Genomic DNA, 27,529 nt, shown 5'->3' on the forward strand with positions numbered 1-27,529 from the left:
GCACAGCACAAATATCCGTATATAGGTTTTTGTAGGAACATATGTTTCCATTTCTCTGGATTAAATGCCCATGGGTTAAGTTGCTGGGTCATTTGAAAGATACAGTTTTTAAGAAACTGCCAAGTTGTTTTACAGAGTGGCTGTACCATTTCATATCCCCATCAGCAAAGTGCAAGAGATTCAGCTTTGCTACATCCAGTAATTGTTACTATCACTATTTTTTTTAGGGACTCTGAGAGATGTGTATTAATATTGCACTGTGACTGGTTTGCCTTTCCTTAATGGATAAGTCATATTGAGCATCTTTCTGTGTGCTTAGTTTTCATCCGTATGTTCTTTTTGGTGAAATCTCTGTTCATGTCTCTTGTTTCTTTTGTAATTAAGTGTTTGAGATTTCTTTACATATATCTTTTGTTGGATATATGTTTTGCAAAGATTTTCTTCTTGGTCTGTACCTCATCTTCTCATCCTCTTAACAGGGTCTTTTTCAAAGCAAAAAAAAAAAAAAAAGTTTTTCTAAGAACTCATTACTTGTCCCTTATCCTGAATATTTTCTCCTGGGTACTTTTTTTCTGGAACTTTTATGGCTTAACATGTTAGATTTGAGTCCATGATCTATCTTGAGGTGATATTTGTATAAAGTGTGAAGTTTAATTCAAAGTTTTGATTCTTTTTTTTTTTTTTTGGCTTACAGCTGTTCAGTTATTTCAGTGTCATTTGTTGAAAGGCTGTCCTTCCTCTACTGACTTAGTTTTGTTCATTTGTCAGAGATCAGTTTGGTACCATTTGTTTGGGTCTATTATTGGGTTCTGTCCTCCCTTTCATTGATTTATGTGTCTATCATTCGACCAATGACAGTCCAGATGACTATAGATATATGATAAATCTTTAAATCAGATAGATTGATTCTTCCTACTTTGTCATTTTTCAAAATTGCTATAGCTATTCTAGTTCTTTTCCTTTTCCATATGAATTTCAGAATAATAGTGCCTATAGCTCCAAATATTCATGCTGAAAGTTTGATAGAAATTGCATTAAATCTGTATACCAATTTGGGAGAATTCACACCTTTAGTATTTTGAGTTTTCCAGTCCATGCTCAACTGATATATTTTTATTGAGGTGAAATTCACAGAACACTATTTAAAAGTGCAATTTCAGTGGCATTCAGTACATTCACAATTTTATACAACCATCACCTCTCTCTAGTTCCAAAACTTTTCCATTGACCCAAAATGAAACTCTATCCATTAAGCAATTGCTCCCCAGTCCTCTCTCCTTCAAGTGCACTCTGCATTCTGTCTCTATAGATCTACCTATTCTGGATATTTCATACAAATGAAATCATATGTGACTTTTTCTATCTTCCTTCTTTCATGTAGCATAATGGTTTTGAGGTTCATCAATGATGTAGCATACATCAGTACCTCATTTCTTTTAATGGCTAAATATTAATAATATTCCACTGCATGTTAATACCACAATTTGTTTATCCATTCATCTGTTGATAAACATTTGAGTTGTTTTCATTTTTTAGCTATTGTGAATAATGCTACTATGAATAGCGTGTATAAATATTTGTTTGAGTACCTGTTCTGCCTTCATTTTTGAAAGATATATTCAGTGGGCATAGAATTCTACATTATCAGTTTACTATTTCAGTACTTTAAAGATGCTGGTCCACTATCTTCTTCCTTACATTTTTCCTGGTGAAAAAATCTGCTGAAATCCTTATTTTTGTCCCTCCATGCATAACAGATCATTTTTCTGTGGGTGGTTTTAAGATTTTCACTCTATATCTAGCTGCTGTTTATGATGTTGTTTGGTGTAGTTTTCTTCATATTTCTTGCACTTGGGTTATCTGAGATCCTTACATCTATATGTTACTTATTTTCAAAAAATTCAAAATATTTTAGGCCATTATTTTCCTTTCTTCTTGCTCCACATTATAATTGCATATTAGAGTGCTTTAAGTTGTCCTGCAACTCACCAATGAACTGTTCATTTTCCCCCCAATCTTTTTATTCTTTGTGTTTCATTTTGGATAATTTCTATTAGTATGTCTTCAAGTTCATGAATCTTTTTTTTTTCTGCAAAGTCTAATCCGTCTTTAACCCATTCATTATATTTTTCATCTCACCGCATCCATTGTACATTTTATCAATAGAAGTTTGAGTTGGGTCTTTTTTAATCTTCCATGCCTCTCCTTAACTTTTTAATTACATGGAAACAGCTTAATAGTTGTTTGATTCTCCATTTCTCCTAACTATAACATCTGTGTCAATCTGGATCAGTTTCTATTGATTTCTTTTTTTCCTCATTGTGAATTGAACTTTCCTTTTCTGGTATGCCTGGTAATCTTTTATTGGAGGCAAGACCTTGTGAATTTTACCTTTCTTGGGAGCTATTTATATATTTCTATCAACACTCTTACCCTGGAGTAGGAAATGGCACCTCATTCCAGTATTCTTGCCTGGAAAAATCCATGGACAGAGGAGCCTAGTAGGCTATACAGTCCACGGGGCTTCAAAGAGTCAGCTAAGTGACTAAGTACACACATCAATAGTCAAGCTTTGTTTTCTGAGACATAGTTAAATTACTTGGAAATTGTTTGACCCTTTTAGGTATTGCTTTTAAAATGTGTTAATTTTAATCTAAAGTTCATTATTCCTCATTACTGGGGAAAGAACCTCCTGAGTACAATTCTCTATGAATGTTGAGACTTTACAGTCAGGTTTTTGAGAAGAGGCACTATTATCAGCTTTGTGTGAACACTAAGTACCATTCTCTGCTCCCCAGTCTTGGGTAGTTTCCTCAGACACATCTGTTGCTCAGTACTCAGCTGAGCACTCAAGGAACCATCTGAAGATCTCTGAAGTTCTGTTTCTGTGCAGTCTCTTCTCTCAAGTAATATTCCTTCTGAACTCTAGCAAACTTGGTATTTCTAGACTCTTGGTTCCATCTCTTCTAGTCAGAGAGGACACCATATTCTATTTGGCTTCCCTCTTCTTGTGCCATAGGCCAGAAACTTTTTCAAGGCAATCTGAGGCTATAAAGCCTGCCACTTTGCAACAACATGAATGTACCTTGAAGGCATTATGCTAAATAAAATAAGTCAGACAGAGAAAGCAAATACTGTATAATCTCATTTATATGTGGAATCTAAAAAGGTCAAACCCAGAAAAACAGATAGTGGAGAAATGGTTACCAGGGTCTGGGATGGGGAAATGGTGAGATGTTGGTCAAAGGGTACAAACTTCTAGTTATCAGATGAATACGTTCTAAGGAATCTAATGTACAGCATGGTAATTACAGTTAAAAACATTGTATTATATATACTTAAAAGCTTCTAAGAGTAGATCTCAAATGTTTTCTCTGCAACCAAGGAATGGTAATTATGTGATATGATGGAGGTGTTACCTAACACTACAATGGTAATCATTCTGCAATATATAAATGTATCAAGTTAATATGCTGTGCACATTAAATTGAGCAAAGAAGAACAAAACTGGAGAACTAAAACTATTAATTTCAAGACTTATTATAAAGCTACAGTAATCAACACAGTGTGATATTAATATAAAGATAGACATGTAAATTAATGGAACAGAATAGAAGTCCAGACATAGATCTTCACATGTATCAAGAACCAACCTTCAGCAAAGGAACAAAGGCAATTCAATGGAGAAATGATAATCTTTTTGACAAATGGTACTATAACAATTGGATATCCATACGCCAAAAAACAAAAACAAACTTGGAGCCATATCTCACATCATAACAAAAATTAACTAGAAATGGATTACAAAACTAAGTGAAAAACCTAAAACTATAAAATTTCTAGAAGAAACATATAAGAAAACACTTGGGACCTTGGTCTAGCAAAGATTCATTAGGTATAACACCAATAGCACAACCCATAAAAAATAAATTGATAAAATAGATTTAATCAGAATTTAAAACTTTTGCCCTCCTAAACACCCTGTCAAGAGAATGAAAAGACTGCCACAGTTTGGGAGAAAAAATTTAGAAATCACATATCCAATGAAGGACTTGTATCTAGAACATATAAAGTACTCTCAAAATTCAATAATAAGAAAATAGGCACTCATAACAAGCTACTACTACATATCTACTAGAATGGTTAAAATTAAAAGGATTGGCCATACCAAGTATTTGCAGAAACATGGAGAAACTAGGACTTCCTACAATGCTGGAAAGGAAAGCAAAATTGTACAATCACTTTGGAAAATAGTTTGTCAGTTACTGAAAAAGTTAAACATTGTTAAAAAGGAGAAAGTAGGAACAAAATAATGTGCTAAACCCTATGTCAGAAAAACCAAGACTTAATACCTAATTGCAGTCTTGACCCCCCCAGGAATGTTAACATTTAGCCAGTCAACCTGGAATTATCTAGTCAGCCCTGGTGAGGTCATCTCTCCTCACCCCTGGAATAGGCCCCTTCTGTTCTCGTTAGGAGGGTGACCTTCCCTGAAACAATGCACTCTTTGCTAATAACTTATTTTCTCTGCCCCCTTTCCACCTTTAAAATCCGTACCTTTTCTATAGCTCAGCAGAGTTCCTATGTGCTACATGAGATGCTGCCCCATTCACAAGTCATTTAATAAAGTCAATTGGGTCTTTAAATATACTCATTTTTGTCAAATTTTTGTTATTTAACAGTATATATCAACCATTGGATCCAGCCATTCTACTCTTTGGCTTCCTTAGTGACTCGGTTGGTAAAGAATCCGCCTGCAAGGCGGGAGACCTGGGTTTGATCCTTGCATTGGGAAGATCTCCTGAAGGAGGGTATGGCAACCCACTCCACTATTCTTGCCTGGAGAAGCCCCATGGACAGAGGAGCCTGGTGGGCTACAGTCCATGGGGTCACAAAGAGTCAGACATGACTCAGCAACTAAGCACACATTCTACACTTAGGTATTTATGTAAGAGAAATGAAAGCATATATTCACACATAAACCTGTACACCAAGGTTCACAGCAGTTTTATTTGTAATAGGTAGTTAACTGAAATAACCCAAATTTCCATCGACATGTGAATGAACTAAACTTTGGCATATCTGTACAATGGACTCAGCAATAAAATGAAATGAAACACTGGTATATGCAAAAATGTGGATGAATCTCAAAATAATTATGCTGAGTGAAAGAAACCAGACCCCCAAAAAGTACATACTGTATAATCCCATCTATATAAAATTCTAGAGAATGCTAACTTTTCTATAGTGACAAAAAGCAGCTAAATGGTATGGAGGAGGGTGAAGACTAGCAGAATATATCACCCCTAAATATTCCTCTTTGGCATAAGAATTATTTTGAGCTGACTATTTTGAGAAATAATCACAGCAGACACAGAAGTTCTATAAAACGAGCTATCCTTCTGTAGAGACATTTATATCTATAATGGAAATCTCCATTTGTAAGGATGTCTTCCTCTCTGTACCAGGAAGTGAGGGTGGCTCAAAATCACAAGAAACTCCTAAAAATGAAGAAGGCATTGACTTCTATCTGCAAAACAAATCTTACCCTTGTTTACCTTGCTTTTCCTGGTAATCTTCCATAAGGGCTCTACTCCCCCCAAAACATACCTTTATTGTATCTTTAGCTGAAGGTGGTATTTAAAGTAGTAGCTTAGATCACCGTGTGTGTGTGTGTGTGTGTGTGTGTGTGTGTGTGTTCTCAGTCGTGTTCGACCTTTTGGGTCCTCATCGCCAGGCTCCTCTGTCAACTGGATTTCCCAGGCAAGAATACTGGAGTGGGTTGCCATTTCCTCCTCCAAGGGATCTTCCCGGCTTAGGGATCAAACTGTGTCTCTTGTATTGGCAGGTGCATTCTTTACCACTAGCGCCACCTGGGATACACCTAGACCGCCCTGTAGAGTTACTAATATTTTCTGGATATCTCCCATGTCTACTTTCTGGGGGTTTTCCTCTGGTTAACCTGTTTTTTATTATATTGGGTCTCACCCGAGAGCTCAGAATGGTGGAGGGAAAATTATTTTTCCTCCCCTACAAGAGGAGGGATTTCAAAGGAGTGTGAGGAAATTTGGAGGGAAGAAGTTCATTTATCTTGATTGGGATGACGTTTCACTGGTATACAGATGTGTGAGTTTATCAAATTGTACACTTTAATATGTATAGTTCATTGTGTGACAGTAAAAGCTCTTTTTAAAAAATCAGTAATACACTAGACACTGTGATTCTCAGGCAATAAGTAACCCTCTAGCCAATCTTACCTGTGCTCACAATGACCCTCACACATGCCAACTCCAGCCCTGGTCATTCTGCAGCCCTGTTCATCCAGTTACCTTATCAACATCTCCACTTCTCTGTTTCACAGGCACTCTGATTTCCTATGCTCAAGGCAGAATTTTTGACTCCCCCTCAAACCTTATTTTTCCCTGGTATATCCCAGCACAATGATTGGCAACTCCACCTACCCAGCTGCCAAAATGACTCAACCCTAATTTTGATTTCAGCTTCTCCCTCATCTTCAAATTCCTGAATGTGTCCGGAATCTATTCACTTCCTAGCAACCTCAAACCAGCCATCACTGCTCTGGCAACAGCCTCCTAGTCAGCCTTCTCACTGCCAAACTCACTCTCGTAGTTCACACACAGAGAGCAGCCAGAGCTTTTTAAATACAGACGTGATCTTTTCATTCTCCAGATTTCAAATCTTTTCAGTAGCTTCTCGTGCTCTTAGGATGAAGTTCCAACTCTTTAATGTGAGTTACACACACACGGTGGTCCCTATTCTCATTTGGCTCCTCTCTGTAATGGTCATATGTCTTGACATTTCCCTTCTTTCTCTCCATTCTGGTCATGGTTGAAACTGGGGCTATCTGCAGCAGTCTGAAATGGCTTGTCAGCTCCGGTTCTGTATTCAGTGAGTGGCTCCACAGCAAGGGAGAAAAAAGGCAGGCAAAAGTAATTTAATCAAGTTCCTATTTCAGTCAGCTGTTCTTGGACAGGCAAAGTAGGAAAAAGGAAACACAAAGATGACTTTGGTGGAATTCTTTCTAAAGGAGAATGTATTTTCTGTTTTTCACCAAGCCATCAGCCCCTCTGGATTTTAATATTATAGTGGGGTCATAACAAGCATTTCCTCTATTGTTGGGTTTACACAGAAGCAAAGCGGTGCTCAGGAAGCTGGGAGATTGATGAATAGCTGGTTTGATGTGTTTGAACCATTCACCACTTTGAGTTAAATGTGCATATTCTGTTCAAAATAGACAATGGGGAGTGGCGGTCCCCTTTTCCCTCTATAACTTGCATAACATCAGGCCTCACTGCTTAAACTAATGAGTATTTAGAAGTAAAGGCTCCTACTGATTCTAGCCAGTCATTAATTCTCCGCTTGCAGAGCCACTGTGGAGTTTTTCATCAGCCACATTTTTCAGCCGTTTCCAGTTGCTTCTGAGCAGCAGTGCTGACCCTTGGCTTCCTGTGCCATGCACCAGACACACAATGGGCTCGAAAGTTCCCTTGGAAGGAATTTTACTGGGGGCCAGGAACAAATGCAAAGAAGATGTACATCCTCGAATTAGAACTCTTAGTTTGGGGGAACTTAATTGAACTTTAAATGAAGATGTTTATTTAAACCAGTATATAACCTGGTAGAAGAATGTGAGTGGGCGTGAATTACAATTTCGTTTAAACTAGTTGCACAGTCAGCGCTACCCTTTGTAATGTTTGCTCCATTATCACTCCAGGTTTATTTGTTAAATAGCTTCATTGATCTCGCCTCAGTAGGTTTTCCATTTTTATACATCACATTCTCTTGGGAATTAAAAAGCACCGTGTTTCCGGATGCTGTCAACTTGGAGACACTTATTTTTGAAAAAGTCTTAACCTGCTTTCAACTGGAAGCAACACAAATGTGGCCCACACAAATATCAGGGCAGAGACTCATCACTTGAGTACATGTTTAACGCCATCATTTGGAAGCTGTTTGTCCGAAAGATCATTTACAGACCAATTCTGCAGGGTATTCAAAATTCAGGAATCTATATCTTTAACCAGAAGCAATATACGAATAATTGGGGACATGACTATTCATTATTCCATGGATTCTGCACTATTCAGCATCATATTTTGTGGAAAAACCTACTATTTCATTAAGCTACTAGTGAAGATGCCAACTGCCAAACTTAGAGCAAAATCATAATGTATGGAAGAAGGGGTGGACAAAATGAGGAACAAGTGGAAAAGGCTATGATGAAGCAATCCTCACTCAAATTAAGATAAATAAACTGAAGCTGGAAAGGCAAGGTTTTTTTTTTTTTTAATCTGGATATCATCTTGTTCAATAATTCCCTACTATTTGAAAGAAGGAAGGGCAATGTAAATATCCGAAACTCATGACTGAGGTATCCTTAAAGCCTGGAAGCAATATAACCTCCCCCAAAACCAACTTCAAAATAAGACCAAGAATGGTGTGTTTGACATTACTTGGATCAGAGGCAATGCACACACTAAAGTAGGCAAAATGTTTAAACTACTGTAATACTTAAAAGTTACAGTGCTCTTCATCTTCTCTCTGTTGTTTAAAATTTTAATTATTTTAGTAAGCATTAATCAACCAATAGATGCAGCCACTATGGAAAATAACAGGGAGATTCCTCAAAAAACTAAAAATAGAGTTGCCATATGATCCAGCAATCTCACTCCTAGGCATATATCAGGACAAAACTGTAATTCAAAAAGGCCCCATGTTCATAGCAGTGCTATTTACAATAGCCAAGACATGGAAACAAATGTCCACCAACAGATGAATGGATAAAGAATATGTAATATATTCAATATATACACGATGGAATACTACTCAGCCATAAAAAAGAATAACATAATGTCATTTGCAGTAACATGGATGGACCTAGAGCTTACTATACTAAGTGAAGTAAGTCAGAAAGAGAAAGACAAATACCATATAAGATCATATATATGTGGAATCTAAAATATGACACAAATGAACTTATCTACAAAGCAGTAACAGAATCACAGACATAGAGAATAGATTTGTGGTTGCCAAGGGGGAGGCATGGTAGGGGAGGTATGGATTGGGAGTTTGGAAGTTAGCAGATGCAAACCATTGTATGCAGAATGGATAAACAAGGTCCTACTGTATAGCACAGGGAACTCTATTCAATATCCTGTGGTAAGCCATAATGGAAAATAATATTAAAAAGAATATATATGTGTATAACTGAATCACTGTGCTATACACCAGAAACTAACACAACATTGTAAATCAACTATACTTCAATAAATAAATCAATTAACCAATAGACATAGCCACAAGGCTCCTCAGTTGGGTCCAAATGGTTTAGATAGGTTAAAAAGGGGGGAAAAAGGCAAATAAACACTGAAAATTAGTCATCTGCTGACAACATCCATACTTTACAACAATGACTCAGCAAACCATTTAAAGTAAACTGCAACAGCTTTTAATCAGTTTCTTATGAAAAGACATGATTCAATTTGGGCTTTCAAATGACTTTATCAATCATTCCCACAGTTCCAGGAATACTAAAAAAAATTAGTTCTTAGTACAAAAGGTTTGCCTATATTAACCTTCAACTTACCTGGACATAAAGAGGCAGCACCAGCTTCTCCATCAAAATGAGAAATATTAGCAGCTAAAAATATAAGTATATGCAAAGGTAGCGAAACTTCATTAAAATATTATTACCCATGAGCAATGACAATAGTTGTGATTTCTCTTCTTCAGAGGAAAGAAAAGAGGCAGCTAATAATCTAAGTGTGAGCAAAGGCGGTGAAACTTTTTTTTTTTTTTTGTGGTGAAACTTTTAAAATGTATTACTCTGGAATATTGATGCTATCGAATTGTGGTGCTGGAGAAGACTTTTGCGAGTCCCTTGGACAGCAAGGAGATCAAACCAGTCAATCCTAAAGGATATCAACCCCAAATATTCATTGGAAGGACTGATGCTGAAGTTTAAATACTTTGGCCACCTGATGCAAAGAATCAACTCACTGGAAAAGACCATGGGATGCTGGGAAAGATTGAAGGCAAATGGAGAAGAGGGTGGCAAAGGATGAGATGGTTAGATAGCATCACTGACTCAGTGTACATGAAGTAAGCAAACTCTGGGAGATAGTGAAGGACAGGGAAGCCTGGTGTATTGCAGTCCATGGGGTCGCAGAGTCAGACATGACTTAGTGATGAACATACACACTCTGGAATAATGGCAATAGTTGGGATTTCCCTTTTTCAGAGGGTAAAGACCAAATTTACAGCCATCTTTCCCACACCTCCCAAAGATTTGAGTCACAGGGTTTATTTGTGTTGAAAACCATAGTTATCAACAGCTTGAAACCTAAGCAGACTGCGTCAGCATTTCAGGACCACCTGGGACCAAGGAGGTGGGGACTGGGAGATTTCCAGATGGATTGTAAGACAATTCACTGATATTTACATAACGAGAATAAATGTTTTTCCTAAGATAGCATTTCCCTTCAGTGTCTTGAGACCACCAGCAAAAGAGGGAGGTACAAAAACTCTATTAATAATCTTTGTTTTTATGGCTTTGGCATTTATTAACTAATGGGGGCTGTTTATTGGGTCATAAACTTTACTAATGGGCATATTATCTCTAAATTATAAATCTCCTTCAGTATATGGCTGTTATAAAAAGAATAATTATTTAAAGTGTCTGTATGACTACAATGTAACATGTTTATCCACATGATTCCTATAATGGCCATTTAATTGCTAATTGTGGACTTGTTCTGTGAATAACCAGGGCAGTGACACACACATGTATGTATCAGAACAAGCAGCTGTCATCCTACAAACTCAGGAGCATATCACTGGCTTGCTTCCTTCCCTTTTCTCCTCCCACTTCTCAAATGAACTTTATTACAAGCCTGTACCAGGGCTAAATTATCTACATATTTAAAATCTCGAGGGAAAGACAACTGACTGAAGAGTTGAATAGGTAAGTGACGGATGTGTCAGCCCGAAAAGTTCCAGGAAAGTGTCATCCTTCTAAAAGCTTGCTCTCTGGGGAATGGAAAATCGAAAAGTGACAAAATAGCTTGGCACTGTCAGCTGTCTTAAAAAAAAAAAAAAACAACCTGGGACAAAAATCAAGTAGTCAAAATTAGACTTTATGGGTAAATGGTTCTAGTATATAAATTGAGTATTCTAGTTTATTGGAAAATCCTATGGGATCTATTTTAACAATGGCACATGGAGAACTATCCTAGGTTTATATATAGAAATGGTTTACTGATGAACTTCAAATTTTAAAAATGAAGCAGTCATTGTTGTCAAGCAAAATGGTGTATCTGAGTGTCAAGAAGCCAGCTCATTTCTAGGCAAAACACTGCAAACGTAGAGTGAAAGAATAAGAAGATAGAAGGGGCCCTTGAGATGCTGTCAGTTCCTCTTCCTAGTCTCAGAGCAGTCCCTGGGTCAGTGTCAAAGACCCTTCTCCACAGGCTTCCATCGTCTAAAAACACCAGGCAACTGGGTTTATGATACTCAGCAACCAACACTGAAGAACGGGGTAGATTGAGACAAACTCCTCACAGTGAATTCCCAGAGGTCCGTGATTATGAGGTGTAATCAAATGTACACTACACGACAAAAGTTCTGCTGAGACTCATAATGTACAGTCCTAGAAGATAAAGAGAACTAGAGAAAAGCAAAAGGGAAACATGTTACAGTCTTAGAATATTAAAACCTCTGGGTGGTTATGTATGTGTACATGATGAACCAAAAAAAAACCTCTCAGGACCCTCAACATTCACATCCTTAAATATTTCAGACATAATACAGTTTTGGTCATACTATAGTTATATACACATGAATCAACCCATTCCAGTATTCTTGCCTGGGAAATCCCATGGACAGAAGAGCCTGGTGGGCTATAGTCTGTTGGGTCACTAAAGAGTCAGACACAACTTAGTGACTAAACAACAACAATATATTCCTAAATTGTGTAAGTTAAAAAAAATAACTGCATATATTTTACTTTGTCAAATTTTGTGTGTGTGTGTGTCTGTATGTTGTAGGGGAGGGGTCTTTTTTCTTCTTGTAGCTTTGTTAATTTCAGAAAAAATTAATACCTTCAGTCTACAGAGGTTTAAGGATTATTTTGAAAAGGTGAGTTGCTAAAAAGTTTAATTATGTAAGTAATAAGTGTCTGTCAAAAAGATTTCAAAAAATGTTTAATAGAATCACAACTTATTGTTCTGATATAACTTGATTTTATATTGTCTTATATAGCTGTCAAAAGTCATTTTCTTTTTGTGCTGTAATGAATCAAATTACATTGGATTGAAAATTACTGTAAGATTCTTGGTATCAATACATCACGCATATAATACAAATGCTCAATGTTTCTTTAAATGGCATTTTTAATAGTGCAGGTACATCAGCAATATGAGGTTCTGAAAACCTGAGATGACAAAAGGAGATTAATTTTGGAATATGGATTTTAATTCAACATGAACCTTGTCTCTTTTGTTTTTAATGGAATTATATCTGCTGAAATAAACTTGGCAAAAATTAAAGCAGGAAATCAGGAAATCAAAGGAAGTTAACCAAAACTGCAAGGTTACTCCTCCTCTAAGCCAAACACATCCTTTAAAAGGTTTAAATAGTAAACGCCTTTCACAGGAATAGGTGATGGCATCCCAAGCCACTCATCTTCACACCTCTGGGGGAAAAACACAAAGAAGGATATAATTAGAACTACATTTGAAAGTGCAGTTTTATAAATGCAACATCAAATTGTTTGTTCCTTGTCATTTATATAAGCTCTTGGCTAAATTTTCCAAGCAGACATTTCATTGACTTTCAGATCATCAGGACTCTGCAGTAGATTGGATTCTTATACTCGATCCTTTGTCCTTCCCTGTATTAGAATTATATATACTGTGCTCTTTGCCATGTGAATTTGCCGCACCTTCTATGGAATCCTGTTTCCTAAGGAGTCCTTTTTCCCTTTGACATGAATTTGGCCACATGGCTGGCTTTGGCCTATGTCATCCTATCAGATATACCAGACAGAGGCCCTAATGTGCTAGAATGGTTTGGCTTGGCCTTTGTACCTCTGCCATCACCATGAGAAGAACATGGCCCAAGATGCTGCTGGTCCCAGAACGACACAGGTGGAGAAAGCCCCCACACATGCACGATATATCATGGGCTTCCCAGGTGGCTCAGTGGTAAAGAATCCATTTGCCAATGCAGAAGACCTGGCTTCCATCTGTGGGTGGGGAAGATCCCCTGGAGAAGGAAATGGCAACCAACTCCAGTATTCTTGCCTGGAAAATTCCAAGGACAGAGGAGCCTACTGGGCTACAGTGCATGGACTCGCAAAGAGTCGGATATGACTGAGTGTGTGCATGCATGTGCACACACACACACATATTATGTAATACATATATGTGTATATATATTTGCTAAACACCTTCACTCTAAAGAGGTTTAAGAATTATTTGGTTAAGGTGGCTTGTAACAAAATGCAATTATGTAATAATAAACGTGTCAAGGAGATTTCAAAAATCTTGTATATATAAATCTATATACACATAGGCATACATATACTTTTATTTATCCTGCAATGGCTAATATTATTATCAATGGCGGGTGGGGGGGGTGAGCCCATAACTACAGCTACCTATATTTCTGTTGTCAAGGTTAATCGTTGTATATAAGGACTGTTAAATCTTTCCTAGTGCCAAATTAGTATCTGGAGTCACAAGATACCACAGAAATACAGGTAAGGGCTCCATAATTCTATGTGATGTGGAAGCAACCTGAGAAAGTGATATTTCACTTGGGCTTTATGGGATGAGGAATAGTTTGTTGATGTGTTATTTAGCTACTAAGTCATGTCCAGCTGTTTGTGACCCCATGGACTATAGCCCTTCAGGCTCCTCTGTCCATGGGACTTCCCAGGCAAGAATACTGGAGTGGGTTGCCATTTACATCTCCAGGGGATCTTCCTAATCCAAGGACTGAACTGGCATCTCCTGCATTGCAGGCGGATTCTTTACCATTGAGCCACCAGGGAAGTCTTGAGCAGCAAGCAGTTCAGCAGGGATTAAAGTGATGAAGGCTGTTCCAGGCATAGAGAATAGTATAAGCAAAGGCCTGGAGACCTCAAAAATCTATTTTCAAGAAAGGGTGAGTATCCTGGTTGGTCTGGGGTACTCAGTACAAAGCAAGAAGAGAGGCAGTTGGAAGGAAAAGGCGGGGCCAAACTTGAGGCCTTCTGTGCTAGTTTATGCTTTATGCTATGGCTAGGGAAAGTCAAGAGTGGACCTCAGTAAAACTGGATTAGAAGTTTATTAGGTAACTCATTGGATGTATGAAGAATGAAAGGAAGGAGGACAATCACTTTGGAGGTTACTGCAATAATCCTCGGGAGAAATGAATATGCCATAACCAGTGCAGCTGAGCCTTGGGTGAATAACTAAATCTGAAAGACTCTGCCACAGTAGAACATACAATACCTGGAAGCTGATTGATGTGAAGTGGTGATAAAAGAAAGAGGTCAAGTTATAGGTTGAATTGTGTCCCCTCAAAAAAGACATGTTGGAGTCCTAACCCTCTGATATCTCAGAATGTGACCTTATTTGGAAATAGTCATTGCAGATGTAATTAGCTCGATGTGGTCATCCTGGAGCAGGTTAGGCCCCCTAATTCAATATGCTCAGTGACCTTATAAACTAATACAGATAAGGATGGTTCTAAGACTTCTAAATTTGGTAACAGCTGACGATGTCTGTATTAGTTTCCTAGGGCTCCCATAACAAATTACCACAAACTGAGAGGCTTAAAGCCACAAAACGCATTCTGTCACCGTGAAGAGACTAGATGTCCAAAATCCAGGTGCTGGCAGGGCTGGTTCTTCCTGGACACTCTAAGGGAGACTGTCCCATGCCCCTCTCCCAGCTTCTGGGAGTTGCTGGCTATCCTTTGAGTTCCTTGGCTTGTAGATACATCACTCCATTCTCTGCCTCTATCTTATTCTCCGTGTGTCTGTGTGTGTCTCTGTCATCACATAGCCTTCTTATGACAACAATTACTGGATTTAGGGGCCACTCTAATCCAGTATGAGCTCATTTTAACTTTTAGTAGGTGTTTTAATTGTATCTACAAAGATTCCATTTCCAAATAAGTTCACATTCTGAGGTTCTGGGTAGACATGAATTGAGTGACGTGGGGGTGGCAACATTATAAAGAAAATAAAAAAGCACAAAGAAGAGAAGTTTTAACCATTTTTAACTGGGAAATAATGATCATAGGGAGAAACAAAGCTCAGTTTGGGGCATTTTAATTTAAGGTACCCCTAAGACAGCGAGGTAAAGATTCTGGTAAATATCTGGAAACATGGTTCTGTATAGCACAGACCTAAACTCCAGAAATGACCAAAGAGGTGGAAGTCACTGAAACATGGGTTATATGTAAAACTGTGATAATTAAAAATGATGATGCAGAATCAGAATCTGAAGAGCACCAAGAACTGGCATCAGTTATGAAGCATAAAGTCTTAGTTTAAGAGATGATTGATGATGACGATGATTATAAATTTACTGGTTATTCACTATATGACAGGTATTCTTTTAAGTGTTATACTGAGCTATTTAATTGCTTCAGTTTAAAAAATCAATAAACAGAAACTTCAGTTAAATAGAGTCACGAGACCAGAAGGGGAAGCCTTCATGCCCTTCATTATAAGCAGAACACAAGAGAAGAAGAGCAACTCCTCTTCTTCCCTGGCAAGGACACAGCCAATGAAAAGACATGGACCCTATGTTTGCTACCGCTTTTCCAACTTCCTTTTCCTCTCAAATGTTCTCCTTCCTTTGCCATGAAGGAACTTGCACATGGCTTACCATAGCTGCAGACCCCCAAATGCATTTCTCTTGCCGTTGTTGTTTAATAGCTAAGTCGTGTCTGACTCTTTGGGACCCCATGGCAATTCTCTGATGACTGCAAATAAATTCATCTTTGCTGCAGAAGTATCTGGCAATCTATTTGATTTTAAGTCAACACCTGGATCTAGAAAAGGCAGAGGAACCAGAGATCAAATTGCCAACATCTGATGGATCATCGAAAAAGCAAAAGAGTTCCAGAAAAACATCTACTTCTGCTTTATTGACTATGCCAAAGCCTTTGACTGTGTGGATCACAACAAACAGTGGGAAATTCTTAAAGAGATGAGAACACCAGATCACATCACCTGCCTCCTGAGAAATCTGTATGCAGGTCAAGAAGCAACAGTTAGAACTGGACATGGAACAGCAGACTGGTTCCAAATCGGGAAAGAAGTACGTCAAGGCTGTATATCATCACCCTGCTTATTTAACTTATATTCAGAGTACATCATGAGGAATGCTGGTCTGGAGGAAGCACAAGCTGCAATCAAGACTGCTGGGAGAAATATCAATAACCTCAGATATGCAGATGATACCACCGTTATGGCAGAAAGCTAAGAAGAACTAAAGAGCCTCTTGATGAAAGTGAAAGAGGAGAGTGCAAAAGGTGGCTTAAAACTCAACATTCAGAAAACGAAGATCATGGTGTCTGGTCCCATCACTTCATGGCAAATAGATGGGGAAACAGTGGAAACAGTGACAGACTTTATTTTGGGGGGCTTCAAAATCACTGCAGATGGTGACTGCAGCCATAAAATAAAAAGACACTTACTCCTTGGAAGGAAAGTTATGACCAACCTAGAGAGCATATTAAAAAGCAGAGACATTACTTTGCCAACAAAAGTCTGTCTAGTCAAAGCTATTGTTTTTCCAGTAGTCATGTATGGATGTGAGAATTGGACTATAAAGAAAGCTGAGCGCTGAAGAATTGATGCTTTTAAACTGTGTTGGAGAAGATTCTTGAGAGTCCCTTGGACTGCAAGGAGATCCAACCAGTCCATCCTAAAGGAAATCAGTCCTAAATATTCATTGGAAGGACCGATGCTGAAGCTGAAATGCCAAAACTTTGGCCACTCGATGTGAGGAACTGACTCATTTAAAGACACTGATGCTGGGAATGATTGAAGGCGGGAGGAGAAGGGGATGGCAGGATGAGATGGTTGGATGGCATCACTGACTCAATGGACATGAGTCTGAGTAAACTCTGGGAATTTGTGATGGACAGGGAAGCTTGGCATGCTGCAGTCCATGGTGTTGCCAAGAGTTGGACACAACTGAGTGACTGAACTGAACTGAACTGAAGAACAGCAGAAAACCCTAAGAGGTAGGTATTATTATGACACTCATCTACAGAAAAGGAAACTGAGGCAAGAGAAGGGTTAAGTAGCTTGTCTAAAGTCAAACTGCCAGTAAGTGGAGGAGTCTGGACTGTAACCCCAGTCTGAGGGCTCCAGAGCTCTGCTTATCTGCTGGGCTACCCTCCAAATACCAGGGAAGGAGCGGGCCTATTCAGAAGCAGCTGGCTCTCATCCTACATGGCTACATTTAGTCCCATCATTTCCAACAAGGATAGTTAAGTAGAAAAAACTGAGATTCTTGAAGGAACACTATACTTCTCTTTCACAAATGCCTCTGGTTGGATGCTGGAGGTTGAGCCCAGACTACCCAACCAGCTGTGTAAAGAAGGAAATGACTATTCAGATGGATGATGGCTAAACCAACTCTTAGGGTGTATTCTGTGTAATTCATACTACATGGAACTTCAAGAAATGTCTTTCTTATGCCCTAAAGTAGTAAATCACTGTGTGTCTGAATGTGCATATATAAAATGTGTGTGTATTTTATATGTGTGTACGTGTGTGTGTGTGTATCAGTCAGTTCAGTTGCTCAGTCGTGTCCAACTCTTTGTGACCCCATGAACCGCAGCACGCCAGACCTCCCTGTCCATCACCAACTCCCAGAGTCCACCCAAACCCATGTCTATCGAGTTGGTGATGCCATCCAACCATCTCATCCTCTATCGTCCCCTTCTCCTCCTGCCCTCAATCTTTCCCAGCATCAGGGCCTTTTCAAATGAGTCAGCTCTTCCCATCAGGTGGCCAAAGTATTAGAGTTTCAGCTTCAACATCAGTCCCTCCAACGAACATCCAGGGCTGATCTCCTTTAGGATGGACTGGTTGGATCTCCTTGCAGTCCAAGGGACTCTCAAGAGTCTTCTCCAACCACAGTTCAAAAGCATCAATTCTTCGGCGCTCAGCCTTCTTTATAGTCCAACTCTCATATCCATACATGACGAAAGGAAAAACCATAGCCTTGACTAGATGGACCTTTGTTGGCAAAGTAATGTCTCTGCTTTTTAATATGCTGTCTAGGTTGGTCATAATTTTCCTTCCAAGTTATGTGTATGTGTGTGTGTATATATATGTCTTTTTAATCAATGAAGGCTAAGATCAAGTCATTCAATTCAACTATTCAACATGTCCTCAAAAATTTCATTATAAGACTTTAAGAAATTTTCACTCTTAAGTAATAGAATAGTTCCTCAGTATCTTGGTTCTAGGATCTCCTGCAGATACTAAAATCTAAGGATGCTCAAGTCCCTTACATAAAATGGTGGAGCATTCACATATAATCTATGCATATTCTCCTGTATATTTTAAATCATCTCTAGGTTACTTAAAATACCTAATACTATGTAAATGTCATGTAAATAGCTGTAAATACAATGTAAACACAATGTAAATAGTTGGTGTGTGGCAGATTCAAGCTTTGCTATTTGGAATTCTCCAGATCTTTTTTTTCCAAATACTGTTGATCTATGGTTGGGTGAATCTGTGGATATGGAGGGCTGACTGTATTTCTTAATTTTACCATGTTATAGAAGAACATTGTACAAATATGTACATTCAAAATCACTATTTCCTGATAGACTTATTTTAAACAAAAGTTTTCAATACAAAAAAGAAATGCATTATGCAACATATAACATTACAATGAAATTATCTTCTCTCATGAAACAGGTCAGTATTAGAAGATCTTCATGCTTTATTCAGCAGCAAAATTTTTGAATTGTTTGGTTTAATTTTTGTTTGATTTTTGAGCAAGAAATCATGATTTAAATCCTAACAACAAGAGAAAAAGAAAGAGAAGAACTTATATTGGAATAATGACAACTGAAGAGTTTGGAGATGAGAAATTTATTAGCAACAAGCCAAACCTGGGTAAATGAAACTCAAGGAAAATGCCCTGAGATTCGAAGTTAAGGACAACTTAAGATGAAAAAATAATGTATGGGAGCAAAATCTGCCACCCCAAAATGTGCCTCTCTGGCATGAGGATTATTTTTAATTGATTATTTTTAAGAAACAAAAGACTCAGGAAGAGCTTTTACCTCCCCCTTAACTGCCTAAAAGAATTTAGATAAAGGGTTTGTTCCAAGAGAGCAGATGTAAGGTAAGGTAGACAGGGAGGAACTGAGCAAAGTCTGCTTGTTCAAATTTCTTTCTGTGTTCCATTGTTTCTGCATGGCCCAGCAAAGATTTCTTTACCAAGCATTTGCTCTTTTCATCTTCCTGGAAATTGCTTTCCTTCCCTTTCCTTTTGCAGTCCCAGACCCCTAACCCCTTCTCCTCAGTCCTTTAGTCAAGAATGACATCTATACCTCATTTTACCTGTCTTTGGAATCTCTCACGTTTATATGGATTCCCCATATATAAGCAATTGGGTTTTTTTGCTCCTGTTAATCCAACTTAACCTCATTTTAACTATTCAACCAGCCAAAAGGACTTAGAAGGGTGGGAAGAAATGGTTTCCCACCCCCAACAACAATAGTCCATTTCTTATAATTCTGACCACTTTAAACCCTGTGGCTTACACAATGCTTTCCTGACGGTTCCAGCTCCGCTATGCCCTTTCTCTAAAATCAATACCACTTTCCTCAAGTTTATTTCCCTTTGTCACTTTTTTCCAGGTTCTAGATGGAAATGACATTTTCTGCCTAAATATCTGAGTTTGTACTGCCTGAGGAACCTAATATTTATACATTGGCAATATGATCTGGTGATTTATAGTAAGAAATGTATATTTGGTTTCATCCCCATTTCTGGCACAGAGCTCTTAAAACTCTTCAGTTCAGTTCATTTCAGTCGCTCAGTCGTGTCCAACTCTTTGTGACCCCATGGATTGCAGCATGCCAAGCTTCCCTGTCTATCACAAACTCCCGGAGCTTATTCAAACTCATGTCCACCAGGTCAGTGATGCCATCCAACCATCTCATCCTGCCGTCCCCTTCTCCTCCCGCCTTCAATCATTCCCAGCATCAGTGTCTTTTTAAATGAGTCAGTTCTTCACATCAAGTGGCCAAAGTATTGGCATTTCAGCTTCAGCATCAGTCCTTCCAATGAATATTTAGGACTGATTTCCTTTAGGATGGACTGGTTGGATCTCCTTGCAGTCCAAGGGACTCTCAAGAATCTTCTCCAACACAGTTCAAAAGCATCAATTCTTCAGCGCTCAGCTTTCTTTATAGTCCAATTCTCACATCCATACATGACTACTGGAAAAACAATAGCTTTGACTAGACAGACTTTTGTTGGCAAAGTAATGTCTCTGCTTTTTAATATGCTGTCTAGGTTAGTCATAACTTTCCTTCCAAGGAGTAAGCGTCTTTTTATTTCATGGCTGCAGTCACTGTCTGCAGTGATTTTGGAGCCCCCCAAAATAAAGTCTGTCACTGTTTCCACTGTTTCCCCATCTATTTGCCGTGAAGTGATGGGACCGGATGCCATGATCTTCATTTTCTGAATGTTGAGTTTTAAGCCACCTTTCGCACTCTCCTCTTTCACTTTCATCAAGAGGCTCTTTAGTTCTTCTTAGCTTTCTGCCATAAGGGTGGTGTCATCTGCATATCTGAGGTTATTGATATTTCTCCCAGCAGTCTTGATTGCAGCTTGTGCTTCCTCCAGACCAGCATTCCTCATGATGTACTCTGCATATAAGTTAAATAAGCAGGGTGACAATATACAGCCTTGATGTACTCCTTCGCCAATTTGGAACCAGTCTGTTGTTCCATGTCCAGTTCTAACTGTTGCTTCTTGACCTGCATACAGAGTTCTCAGGAGGCAGGTGATGTGGTCCAGTATTCCCATCTCTTTAAGAATTTCCCATAGTTTGCTGTGATCCATACAATCAAAGGCTTTGGCATAGTCAATAAAGCAGAAGTAGATGTTTTTCTGGAACTCTTTTGCTTTCTGATGATCCAGCGGATGTTGGCAATTTGATCTCTGGTTTCTCTGCCTTTTCTAAATCCAGCTTGAACATCTGGAAGTTCACGGTTCGTGTACTATTGAAGCCTGGCTTGGAGGATTTTGAGCATTACTTTGCAAGTGTGTGAGATGAGTGCAATTGTGCGGTAGTTTGAACTTTCTTTGGCATTGCCTTTCTTTGGGACTAGAATGAAAACTGACCTTTTCCAGTCCTGCAACCACTGCTGAATTTTCCATATTTGCTGGTATATTGAGCTCAGAACTTTAACAGCATCATCTTTTAGGATTTGAAATAGCTCAACTGGAATTCCATCACCTCCACTAGCTTAAAACTCTTAGAATGTCCTAAGTGATGACAGTGATAGGGTCTCTTTTCTTATGTTAATGTGACATTTTGGAAAAGCACCTTAATGATGGGGGCTGGTTGCCAAAGGAGCCAACCACATGATTGGAGGGTTGGAAATTTCAGTGCCCCACCTCCACTCCCCACCCCATACCTCCAGGGCAGGGGCAAGGGGCTGAAGAGTGACTTCATTCACCAACAGCCAACAATTTAGTCAATCATGTCTTTTTAATGAAACTTCCATAAAACCCCAAACGTACAGGGTTTGGAGAGTTTCCACGTTGGTGAACATGTGGAGGTGTGGGGAGAGTAGTTGAACCCAGAGTGGGAATGGAAACTCTGCGCCCTTGCCTTACACTGTGCTTCATGCCTTTCTCCTCCATCTGCCTGTTCCTGACTTATGATGTTTAGTTACTTCAGTCGTGTCCAACTGTTTGAGACCCTACGGACTGTAGCCCACCAGGCTCCTCTGTCCACGGGATTTCCCGGGCAATGAATACTGGAGTGGGTTGCCATTTACTTCTCCAGGGGATCTTCCCAACCCAGGGATTGAACCCGAGTCTCCTGCATGGCAGGCATATTCTTTACCACTGGGAAGCTACCTGGGAAGCCATTCCTGACTTATATCCTTTCATAATAAACAGGTTATTTAGTAAGTAAGTTTTTTCTGAGTTATGTGAGCAGCTCAAGCAAATTACTCAAACCCAAGGAACAAGACAAAGACTCAAGTATGGCTCAGATGGTAAAGCATCTGTCTACAATGTGGGAGGCCCAGGTTCGATCCCTGGGTTGGGAAGATCCCCTGGAGAAAGAAATGGCAACCCACTCCAGTATTCGTGCCTGGGAAATCCCATGGACGGAGAAGCCTGGTAGGCTATGTCCATGGAATCACAAAGAGTCAGACACAACTGAGTAACTTCACTTAAGGAGGAGGACATGGGAACTTCCAATCCATAGCCCTTTGGTCAGAAGCACAGGTGACAACTTGGACTTGCAAATGACATTGGAAGGAGAAGAGTTAGTCCTGTGGGACTGAGCCCTTAGCCTGTGGGATCTGATACTATTTCCAGGTAGACAGTATTAGAATTGAGCTGACCTGTAGGAGACTCAGCTGGTGCTGAGAACTGCTTGGTATGGGGGAAAACACACATTGGAATTGGTACCAGAATTGCAACTACCCCCCAATTTCAGACAGATGTTCACAGTACTAGTTTAAATGGACTAACAGTAATCAAGTTGGGATCCAAAGGATGAAGGAAGCAGGACATAACATTTAAGAAACTCAGGGGAATGGGGCATTAATAAAGTAGAGGGCAAAAGTACCTTCCTCATAATTTTGTCTGTAATTGGGTCCACCTAAAGGAATCACTCTGCATATAAGTTAAATAAGCAGGGTGACAAGATACAGCCTTAATGTACTCCTTTGCCAATTTGGAACCAGTCTGTTATTCCATGTCCAGTTCTAACTGCTTCTTGACCTGCATATGCAGAGTGCATCATTCGAAGTGCCACACTGAATGAAGCAGAAGCTGGAATCAAGATTGCCTGGAGAAATATCAATAACCTCAGATATGCAGATGACACCATCCTTATGGCAGAAAGCTAAGAAGAACTAAAGAAGCTCTTGATGAAAGTGAAAGAGGAGAGTGCGAAAGTTGGCTTAAAGCTCAACATTCAGAAAACTAAGACCATGGCATCCAGTCCTATCACTTCACGGCAAATAGATGGGGAAACAGTGGAAACAGTGACAGACTTTATTTTTGGGGGCTCCAAAATCACTGCAGATGGTGACTTCAGCCATGAAATTAAAAGACGCTTGCTCTTTGGAAGAAAAGCTATGACCAACCTAGACAGCATATTAAAAAGCAGAGACATTACTTTGCCAACAAAAGTCTGTCTAGTCAAAGCTATGGTTTTTCCAGTAGTCATGTATGGATGTGAGAGTTGGACTATAAAGAAAGCTGAGCACTGAAGAATTGATGCTTTTGAACTCTGGTGTTGGAGAAGACTTTTGAGAGTCCCTTGGACAGCAAGGAGATCCAACCAGTCAGTTGTAAAGGAAATCACTCTTGAATATTCATTGAAAGGACTAATGCTCAAGCTAAAGCTCCAATACTTTGGCCACTTGATGGGAAGAACTGCCTCATTGGAAAAGACCCTGATGCTGGGAAAGACTGAAGGCAGGAGGAGATGGTGATGACAGAGGATGAGATGGTTGGAGGGCATCACTGACTCTAGGGACATGAGTTTGAGTAAGCTCTGGGAGTTCGTGATGGACAGGGAAGCCTGGCATACTGCAGTCCATGGGGTCACAAAGAGTTGGATACTACAGAGTAACTGAACTGAACTGAAAGGAATCACACGGCCAATCTCTTTTAAAGAGGTCTTTGGTAAACATGGTAACCCACTCCAGTACTCTTGCTTGGAAAATCCCATGGATGGAGGAGCCTGGTAGGTTATACAGTCCATGGGGTCGCAAAGAGTCAGACATGACTGAGCGACTTCATTTTCTTTCACTTGGTAACATGAGAAATCCCCTCGCTACCACTGCCTAATTGTTCTAATAAATCTGCAAATGTTCCAATCGTTACATAATATTTATGACTGGGCAGTGAGTTAAAAATATTCTTTGTCCTCCCTGACCTTCTATTCATCCCACGCTACAAAATTTGAAGAAAACTTCAGATTATATTGTTTCCCAGCACCACACATAAGTTTTAAGTGGAAATAATTGCATGGTGATTTTACAACAGGACAGTTCATCCACAGCAGTCAATCCCTCCTATTCTGGATGAGGATAAGCCTGCTTGTGTTTCTGTAAAACAGGCTGCCTAAAGGTGCAGGATCAGAATCTTAAATACCTGTATGTATCAGATGTTCTGCCATTACCCCTCCTGATCCTCTCCCCCTGTCCACTTTGGCGCACACCAACCTAACCTCCAACCATCAGCACCTGTTCCTCTGCCCGAGAGCTCCCCTTTGGCCTTTGGGGCCTGCTTTGGCTGTCTCTGTGACATGCCACAGGGGCTTCCCAGGTGGCGCTAGTAGTAAAGAACCCTCTTGTCAACGCAGGAGACACAAGAGATGCGGGTTTAATCCCTGGGTTGGGAAGATCCCCTGGAGGGAGGGTACAGCAACCCACTCCAGTATTCTTGCCTAAAGAATCCCATGGGCAGATGAGCCTGGAGGGCTACAGTTCATGGGGTCACAAAGAGTTGGACAAGATTGCAGTGACTTTGCACGCACATGTGGTGTGCCACAAGTGCCTGCAAATTCATTATTTGCCCCCACTTCAGCAGCAGCTGTCAAACGATGACTGAGAGGAGTTGATGGAGGGGATAACTCTGATGTACACATCAGGTTACTGGATCCCTGCGTTTCCCATAGATATTAAGTCCTAGTCATTCCCATTTTTACTGGTTTGATAATATGCCTTATATTTCTGCTCTTCCATTTCTCACTTTCCTGCTCCCTTGCTAGCATTCCCTTCACTTTGTCCAAAAAACTATTTATACGCAAATCTGTTGTCTCTGAGTCAGCTTGCAGAGGAAGTCAAACAAAGATAGTATGCAATTTTGCATTTATCAAAATTAATAGAATGAATATGAAAGTCCCGGTACAGCTTGGAACAAAGCAACTTCTTGACAAACTGTGGATGGATCCAGAGTCTCCAGTGTGACTGCCAGATAACTCCAGAGACAGTACCCAAATCTCAAAGCAGAATTCAGTGTAATCTGGAGCGTAAACAGTATGTGCCACATAGCATTTTCTGGAAGAAGGAAGAACTACGAGATGCAGAGTGAAATTCAACAGTAATACAAAATCATGACTCTAAAATGGCTGGAAATCATTGTCTGCAAGAGGGCCCCATGACATCTTTCAATCTGGCTGTCACTGGAGCTACTTAAGATGTCAGAGAAGTTGGCAATAAATTACTTGCTCATCAATGGTGAAAAAAAAAGGTAGCTGCCAATCTGTAAAACCACATATCCTTGAAATGGGAAGCAAAGATGGCACTGGATAGAAACCCAGTAAACAGCAGCTGCCCAGTGAGAACAGCAAAGCTGTGTGTGAGCTCATAGGCCCTGGATTTATTTGCTTTGACATTTTTAAAAGGAAATTTAATTGGATTATGTCTCCTTCTAGCTTAAAATTTTCTACTGTAGTACTGGCCACCAGATGCATGCGGGAAAAAGATCGAGAGCCAATTAAATTCCACGCTTCACTGAAACAAGGTTATTTTTATTCCTCCCAAATGTAAGGCTGCTAGAGTCATGTTAGTGATTTCACTCTATTACTCCCCCTTTGCTCAATCAAAAAAAAAGGGACGTTTTTTATCTATGAATTTGTAGAAAAATCCAGTGCTGTATTGCTGCTTTCTTGGATTTTCTTTCTTCTACTAGGTTGTCATGACCTCGGAAATAATCAAATTAAGTTGACAGAAATCATAAAAACAATTAAATTTCAGCAAATTAAATTGAAATTAATTTGAGGAAGAAATTTTACAAATACTTGCTAAGATAATCAAGGGCATTCTAATGACATAAGGAAAATCTCATATATAAAACCAGGAGACTTGTTTATGTTTCTATCCATTTCTGTCTTTACTATAATGCCAGTATTTCACAACTGCATTTCTTTGCCCTACACCAAGCTCCAATAGAGTTGTCAACTGTGTGAGTGTAGCTAAAAGTTGTTAAACAAGAAAACCTTTTCTTGAAATTGCATTACAGGGCAAGCAAAGTTTTCAAGGAGACATGAGTTTTTTTAGTTTTAGTGATAAGCTTATTTATACAATTCTAGTAGGCATCACCAAACCTTTTAAATGACAGTGGATTCTGGCAGTATTGTTCCCTACTAGGTCATTGCTTTGTATGTGTTTACCAGTTATTTTTTAAATCTAATGAGAATGACTGAAAGTGCTAGCTGCTCAATCATGTCCAACTCTTTGCGACCCCATGGACTGTACCACCAGGCTCTTCTCTTCTGTCCATGGGGATTCTCTGGGCAAGAATACTGGGGTGGGTATCTGTTCCCTTCTCCAGGGGATCTTCTTGACCCAGGGATTGAACCTGGGTCTCCTGCATTGCAAGCGGATTCTTTATCAATTGCAACACCAGGGAAGATCAATGAGAATAGTTAATAATCTTTTATTTCAACTGTAAATTCAATCGGAAATATTAGACATAACTTTGCTAAAAGAGTTGGCACTAGCCTTTGACTATATAATCTAGACCTTTAGGAATGCCTTTGAGTCTTAGCTTCCTATCTATAAATTGGTAATGATACTTATTGCCACAATATGGTTGGGAAAATAAAATGCCACAGGGTATTCCACCCTCTAAATACCAAAAGATCTTTAAGAAGTGAGGTGTCCAAAGACAGATACCAAGGTGTACCCTTACTGTTCCCTATTCTCCAATACCAAGGCTATATATCATCCTGTCATGACAAGAGAAAACTTCAGAGCAAATTGCTAATGTTTCTGCAGTGCCAGTGCGCATAAAAAGAAGCCACATCCAATTTTTCTCAGAAATGTCCAAAGGTAAGATGCCAGTCACACAGTGTGAATTATAAAGTTTATATGAGATCCAATTTAGCGTTATTTTTTAAAATGTGACTTCTGAGATTAACCAGGCAGGCTCTAAACAGTGGGACCTCTTTTGCCAGTTTTACAGCTACCATCTGTGAGCAAGCACAATAGAATGGAATTGGGGTCTCTAGGCCGTGACAGCTCCAGGCAACATGCTGAGACCATAGATAGTCACACAATAGAGTGAGAATTAAATTACCTCCAAAGGCTGAGGTGGGGGCCAGACAGAGGCTGGCCAAGGCAGCTCCTGAGAATCCAGGCTACAGGCCACAGTCAGCAGCCCTGGTGGGTGACAATAAGTTTCCACCCATTCACACAGGGAAAGTTCTCACCAAATCAAAGCTGGGTTAGCTACGACCACGGTCCTCTCTGAGAATTCTGCTTT

General features: G+C 39.4%; 1 protein-coding gene across 1 annotated transcript in view; it reads right to left on the minus strand.

Moving 5' to 3' along the window:
• Nucleotides 1-12,392: 12,392 nt before the first annotated feature.
• The window catches only part of EFHC2 (EF-hand domain containing 2), a 220,482-nt gene continuing 205,345 nt past the window's right edge, over nucleotides 12,393-27,529 (minus strand). Inside the window, exon 15 of the mRNA XM_070461814.1 lies at nucleotides 12,393-12,712. Within this exon, the coding sequence (XP_070317915.1) occupies nucleotides 12,611-12,712 (102 nt within the window). The 3' untranslated portion in view covers nucleotides 12,393-12,610. The remainder of the gene's footprint in view (nucleotides 12,713-27,529) is intronic.

Source organism: Odocoileus virginianus, chromosome X (assembly GCF_023699985.2).
Source record: "Odocoileus virginianus isolate 20LAN1187 ecotype Illinois chromosome X, Ovbor_1.2, whole genome shotgun sequence".
NCBI lineage: Eukaryota > Metazoa > Chordata > Mammalia > Artiodactyla > Cervidae > Odocoileus > Odocoileus virginianus.